The 6,720-nt window shown below is 58.1% G+C and overlaps 1 protein-coding gene across 1 annotated transcript; it reads left to right on the plus strand.

Annotated features, from left to right (window-relative positions):
- Positions 1 to 889: 889 nt before the first annotated feature.
- LYPD5 (LY6/PLAUR domain containing 5) lies at positions 890 to 4,077 on the plus strand. Its single transcript, XM_070402039.1, has 4 exons — positions 890 to 968; positions 1,517 to 1,693; positions 1,829 to 1,975; positions 3,240 to 4,077. Exons 1-4 carry the CDS (start codon positions 905 to 907, stop codon positions 3,497 to 3,499), a joined length of 648 nt encoding a protein of 215 aa, XP_070258140.1. The 5' UTR covers positions 890 to 904; the 3' UTR covers positions 3,500 to 4,077.
- Positions 4,078 to 6,720: the final 2,643 nt, after the last annotated feature.

Genomic DNA, 6,720 nt, shown 5'->3' on the forward strand with positions numbered 1-6,720 from the left:
TTTCTCTGTGTACATGTGTGTGTCGCTCTGTGTACCTCTGTCTCATGACTCCATGTGTCTTGTACCTGTGACTTTAAAGTGTACGCTTTCGTAGATCTTTTTCATGTGCCTCTGACTATACATAATTGTGGTCTCTCTACTTATGTGTCTGGTATGACTTCCTGTGCTCCTGGCTTTCTGTGTGGGGTTATTGGCTCCATAGCCACACGTCTTTCTGTGTGTGAGTAGGATTTTGCGTGTGTGAGGTGTTATGCCTTGGCCTGGGTTGTTGTTTTGCGGGTGAATGGATGCCTTCAGGATACTCTGTGTCCGTCTGTGAGGTTTGCAAGAGCCTGTCAGTCTTGTTCCTTTGCGTTTGTGTCAGTGGTTAAGGGCTCTGTGTGCGTATCCCGGGGCTGGCTGTGGATGTGTCGTTCAAGGTCACCCATCCTGCTGCTGGGCTGGCGCATCTGCTTTCCATCAGTGGCCTTTACGTGCAACTGACCATCACGAGTGCAGTTGGGAGAGGGACAGGCAGAGCAGGAGTGAATCATCTCCTCCTATTTAAGTCTTAGCGAGGTTCCGGGGAGAGTCCAGACCTGGAACAGCCTGGCGGGGTTGGGCGGGGGGGGGGGGCGGGGGGGGGGGGACTGGACTGGCAGGTGCTGTCTCAGGCCTTTAGTCTGGCTCTGGGTAGAACAGCCATGACCAGTGGTGACAGCAGACCCTGTCTCCCCTCAGAGAACGGCCTGAGGTGTGGCGGTCAGGTGCAGGGTGGAGTCCTGCAGGGTGGAGTCCCGAGTGCCCAGGACAGGCATCCCCGGCCTGCGCCTCTCACCCACCCCTGCTCCTCCCCTCAGTGTCCCAGGCCCTGCAATGCTACAGCTTTCAACACGTCTACTTCGGGCCCTTTGACCTCAGTGCCATGAAACTCGCCAACGTCTCCTGTCCCTATGGATGCTCTGAGGCTGTCTTGTCGCTGGACACTGGTGAGGGGCAAGGAAGTGGCAAAAAAAAAAAAAAGGAGAAGGGGGTGCAGAAGAGAAAGGGGTGGGTGGGGGGCCAGGACAAGGGTGAGAGATTAGGGAGGGAGGGGAGGAGCCGAAGGGTTGGAGGAATTGTGGGGAAGAAAAGGGGCAGGATCAGGAAGGAGTGGGAGGTGGAGGAAAGGGAAGAGATGAGAGGCGTGGATGAGGGCGTCGTGGGGGAAGGAGGAGGGGGCAACAGGGAGCCAGAAGGAGGAGGTGGGAGGAGAGGGGCGGGAAGGAGGCGGAGGGGAGGGAGAGCAGACCCGGGGAGGAGAGGGTTGGTGAGGACAGGAGAGGGGAAGGGCTAGGGGAGGAGGCGGCCGGGGAAGTGGAGTTTGAACGGGAGAGAAGGGGGGATGGAAGGGCAGGAAGGAAGGAAGGTGAGAGGGAGGAGCGGAGGGGGAGACTTGAGGCTGGAGGGGGACAGGTGGAGAGCGGAGGGAGAGGAAGAGGAGGGGGCGGGGAGGAAGGCGGGGAAGAAGCGGCGCACCGACCCCTCCCGCCCGCAGGGTACCGCTCCTCGGTGACCCTGGTGCAGAAGGGCTGCTGGACCGGCCCGACCGTGGGCGAGATGCAGTCCAGCGAGGACGCGCTGCCGCCCGACTACTCGGTGATTCGCGGCTGCCACACCGACTGGTGCAACGCTGAGCTCATGAGCCACGACACCATCCCCAACCTGAGCCCAGGTGAGCGAGGACGGGCGGGGGCGGGGCCCCGCGGGCGCCACCTGCAGGCTCCCTCGCTCTCCAGCCTCCACATCTGGCGACCCGCACGCCCGCGGGGGAACCATCACCCAAGGGCGTGTGCACGCTCTCTTCCAGCGCCCAACCCGCCCACGCTCAGCGGCACCGAGTGCTACGCCTGCGTGGGCACCCGCCCGGAGGACTGCACCCCGAGGAAGTCCCGACGGGTCCAGTGCCACCAGGACCAAAGCGTCTGCTTCCAGGGCAATGGCGAAATGAGCGTTGGTGAGAGGCTGGGCGGGTAGGGGGCTGGAGGCAGGGCAGGCCGGAGGGTAGAGGCGCCGGCAGCCAGACCGGGAGGCAGGGCCCTAAGGAAGAGCTGTGGCTCCCCTCGGAGGGAGAAGGCGCCTGGTGGAGGGAGGCGTGGCCCTGATCTAAGGAGGGGGGCGTGGCCCTGGTCTGAGGAGGAAGGCGTGGCCCGGTCTGAGGAGGGAGGCGTGGCCCGGTCTGAGGAGGGAGGCGTGGCCCGGTCTAAGGAGGGAGGCGTGGCCCGGTCTGAGGAGGGAGGCGTGGCCCTGGTCTAAGGAGGGAGGCGTGGCCCTGGTCTGAGGAGGGAGGCGGGGCCCTGGGCTAAGGAGGGAGGCGTGGCCCGGTCTAAGGAGGGAGGCGTGGCCCGGTCTGAGGAGGGAGGCGTGGCCCTGGTCTAAGGAGGGAGGCGTGGCCCTGGTCTGAGGAGGGAGGCGGGGCCCTGGGCTAAGGAGGGAGGCGTGGCCCTGGTCTGAGGAGGGAGGCGGGGCCCTGGGCTAAGGAGGGAGGCGTGGCCCGGTCTGAGGAGGGAGGCGTGGCCCTGGTCTAAGGAGGGAGGCGTGGCCCTGGTCTGAGGAGGGAGGCGGGGCCCTGGGCTAAGGAGGGAGGCGTGGCCCGGTCTAAGGAGGGAGGCGTGGCCCGGTCTGAGGAGGGAGGCGTGGCCCTGGTCTAAGGAGGGGGGCGTGGCCCTGGTCTGAGGAGGAAGGCGTGGCCCGGTCTGAGGAGGGAGGCGTGGCCCTGGTCTAAGGAGGGAGGGGTGGCCCTGGTCTGAGGAGGGAGGCGGGGCCCTGGGCTAAGGAGGGAGGCGTGGCCCGGTCTAAGGAGGGAGGCGTGGCCCGGTCTGAGGAGGGAGGCGTGGCCCTGGTCTAAGGAGGGGGGCGTGGCCCTGGTCTGAGGAGGAAGGCGTGGCCCGGTCTGAGGAGGGAGGCGTGGCCCTGGTCTAAGGAGGGAGGCGTGGCCCTGGTCTGAGGAGGGAGGCGGGGCCCTGGGCTAAGGAGGGAGGCGTGGCCCGGTCTAAGGAGGGAGGCGTGGCCCGGTCTAAGGAGGGAGGCGTGGCCTGGTCTGAGGAGGGAGGCGTGGCCTGGCCTGAGGAGGGAGGGGTGGCCCTGGCCTAAGGAGGGAGGCGTGGCCCTGGTCTAAGGAGGGAGACTGGGAATAAGTTTGTGGACCCACTTGTGGCCCTGGCTCAGTTCTGACCCCTCCTCACTGCCATTTTCCCGCCCCCCCCCCACGCCTCCCCCAGACAATTTCTCAGTCCCTGTGTACATCAGAACCTGCCACCGGCCCTCCTGCACCATCTTGGGCACCACCAGCCCCTGGACAGACATCGACCTCCAGGGCTTCTGCTGTGAGGGTCCCCTGTGCAACGGGGGCTCCGTGACCCAGCCCTTCACCATCGCTTCGGCCACCGCGCCTCCCCTGGCACCGCACTTCCTGGCCCTGCTCCTCATAATTCCTCTGCTGGTGGGCACGCTGGGAGGACCCCTCTGCCTCTCCCCATAGACAGCCCCTCTGGCCTCTTCATGAGCAGGATGCTGGGGGCAGGGCACGCCCCCCCCCAACACACACACACACACACACACACACACTGCTTCAGCCCCTGTAATGTGGGAAACGACGTAAATATATAGTTTCATTCCTGTCTCTCTCCCTCCCACTTCCCTATGCTGCCCCACCCTCACCTGCTCAGCAGGCCTGGCAGAAATGGGGTGAGGTCCCCAGCATCCCAGGGTGGGGACACACAGCCACATCCTGCACTGCATGAAGAGCAAACCTGACAATAAATATTATGTGCTGAGCACCAGCGAGGCCCAGCACCCCATGACCCCACTCCCTGTGCTCTCCCCACCCCCAGCCCAGAGCCTAGGGCCGCTCCAGCAGGCAGCTATGATGATGTCTGTATTATCATCATGAGAGGCTTGAGAGGCAGTTATCATAAAAGTTCAGAGCCCAGGCTCTGGAGCCAGGCCGAATGGGTTCGAGTCCCAGCTCTACCTTTTAGCCGGTGGGGAACTTGGGCAAGTTACTTACCCTCTCTGCACCTGTGTTTCCTCACCTGTAAGGCAGAAGTGAAAATAAAACCTATGATGATGACAGAACCTGCTTCACAGTAGGTTATGGTTGTGGTCGGGATTTAACGAGCTGAGCGTGGAGTGCCTGGGATACAACTGTCAGCCAGCACAGGTGGGCTATTGTCGCAATCCCCACGTGACAGGTGAGCAAATGAGGTGGAAGCACTTGCTTACGCTCATGTAGCTCGTGCACTGTCAGGAGCGTGACTCCCGGCCTCATGAGCCACTCGGCAACCCCACCTCCCAAGCACATGGGTGTTGATTCATTTGACAGAAACACACTTGAGGCAAAGCTGAATTAGGCAAAAGTATCCAACCTGGTGGAGATTGGGAAGATGTCCTGGAGGAAGTAAAACTTAGTCAAACTCCTACAGGATAAAAGGCATTGGCAAAAAGAATAGAAGGGAGGGCATTCTAGGCGCCTGGACAAAGATCCAGGCAGGACGGAGCCCAGGGTGTGCAGGACACTCGAACGAGCGCATGAACTTCATCCTCTTGTGCTCATGCTTCTCAAGGTCCTTTCACATCCTTTCCCTTACTTGATCCTCCCGATGACCCAGTGAGGCAAACAAGAAGGGGAGTTGCACCCCCATTTTGCAGACACGTTGCCCAAGGCACAGCGAGAGAGTGTGATTTCGGCGTAAGTGGCAGAGCAAGGATGGATCCCCACACCTTCTCACTGTCCCTCAAGAGGCAGCCTTGTGGGGCAAAGGGCATCTCAGAAACACTGCCACACTCCTGTGAGGTCAAGAGGAGAAGGATTCCAGATGTCTCCACATCTGACATAGAAGGGGAAGCTGGTGTCATTTCTCATTCAACATCACATTTACTGAGCACCTACTGTGTGCCAGGCACTGTTCTGTTTGCTGGGCATACGGCACTGAACAAAACGGGCAAACGTCCCGACCGTCAGGGACCTGACCTTTCTAATGGGGAAGCTGACTTGGATGTCATTGCAAATGTGGTTTGAAGCTGGGGTGGCCAGTCTGATTGTCAGCTTGGCTAGGCGACAGTCTGCTAGTCATCCAAACGCTAATCTCAGTGTTGCTGCAGAGGTATTTTGTAGATGTGATTAAAGTCTGTGATCAGTTGGCTTTGAATATGGGAGATTATCCTATATCATCTGGCTGGGCCTCATCCAGTCAGGTGACAGGACATAAGGTTTCCTGGAAAAGAAATCTGCCTACGGACAGCAACTTCAGCCCATGCCCAAGAATGCCAGCCTACCTTCCAGACAGCCTGCCCTATGAATTTTGAACGTGTCTGGCCAGCCCCACAATCACATAAGCCAGTTCCTTGCATTAAATCTTATTATATATCCTATATAATAAAAGCGTAATATGCAAATCATCCGAACGGCCAAACAGCAGAATGACTATCCAGAACCATGCTATGACACCCACTGGCGCCAAGCCAGCCAAGGAGGGTGCGATGTGATTGGTTCAGGGGCCCGGCCATCGCCCCATGATTGCCCCGCAGAGGGAGGCGCAGGCCACCAACCAGCAGGCTTTGGCAGGTGGGCGGGGCCTCCCTCTGTGAGAGAAGCCAGGTCCCAGGTGCCCCAGGGAAGCCAGTGCCAGCAGCCAGGGGAAGGAAGACCTACTCTTGCACAGATTTCATGTATCAAGCCTCTAGGATATACACACATACACACATACATATATATATCTGCATCTAGTTCTGTTCTTCTGATTGATCCAAGACTGATACAGAATCCATTGGAGGATTTACTATATCAGGGGACTACCATGACAATATATATAACTAGAGGCCCAATGCATGAAATTCATGCATGGGTAGGGTTCCTTATGCCTGGCTGGCAATCAGAGCTGATCTGTGGGATTATGGGGGTGGGGGCCTGCTGGAACCTGCCTTGGGTGGCCTGGCACTGCCCGCTCTGGTTCAAGCTGGGGCAGCTCCTGTGTTGAGCATCTGCCCCCTAGTGGTCAGTGCATGTCATAGCAACCAGTCATTCTGCCAGTTGTTCCACCGTTTGGTCGATTTGCATATTAGGCTTTTAACATATAGGATTACATATAACTATATAATATGTGTATATATTACATATACATAATGTAAATGCATATTATATTATGGATATTATACAGTATATATAATATTTATATATTATAATTACATATAACTTTTTCATCAAGGAATAAAACACAGTAAATGCATAAAATGCAATGTTTCTGTGTGTATACATCTGAGTAACCTCCACCCAGATCAAGATACAGGACATTTCCTGTCCCCACCCCCAAAGACTCCCTCCCAGCCCCCTCTCTCCTAGCCCCTCCTAGGCACTTTCCTACCCCGCAGGTAGCCATTGCTCTGACTTTTGTCATAGGCGAAGTTTGCCCGTTTTTATACTTCATATGAATGGAGTCCTTCAGCATGTCCTCCTGTGCACATACTTTACATTGTAAAGGGATCCCTATGGCAAGAACAGAAGCAGAAACCGACGAGTGGCTGCTGTACCAGCCCAGGCATGTGATGATGGAGGAGGCCACAGGGGTAGTGAGAGGGGTGGGAATGGGTAGATTTGTTGGTGGAGCTGACAGAACTTGATACATTGGTGGAGGGGTGTGAGGGGAAGAAAAGATAAGACAATGCCAAGGTTCTGGCCTGAGGAACAGGGTAACTGGTGATGCT

This window comes from Myotis yumanensis, unplaced genomic scaffold (assembly GCF_028538775.1).
Source record: "Myotis yumanensis isolate MYYU_CA2020_CCGP unplaced genomic scaffold, mMyoYum1.0.hap1 SCAF_23, whole genome shotgun sequence".
In the NCBI taxonomy this organism is placed as follows: Eukaryota; Metazoa; Chordata; class Mammalia; order Chiroptera; family Vespertilionidae; genus Myotis; species Myotis yumanensis.

Excerpts from the sequence above, each read along its gene's own strand:
- LYPD5 (XM_070402039.1), top strand. The coding sequence starts at position 905 with ATGAAACTCGCCAACGTCTCCTGTCCCTATGGATGCTCTGAGGCTGTC. Across the intron at positions 969-1,516 it reads TGTCTTGTCGCTGGACACTG|GGTACCGCTCCTCGGTGACC; the intron begins GTGAGGGGCAAG and ends TCCCGCCCGCAG. Across the intron at positions 1,694-1,828 it reads CATCCCCAACCTGAGCCCAG|CGCCCAACCCGCCCACGCTC; the intron begins GTGAGCGAGGAC and ends GCTCTCTTCCAG.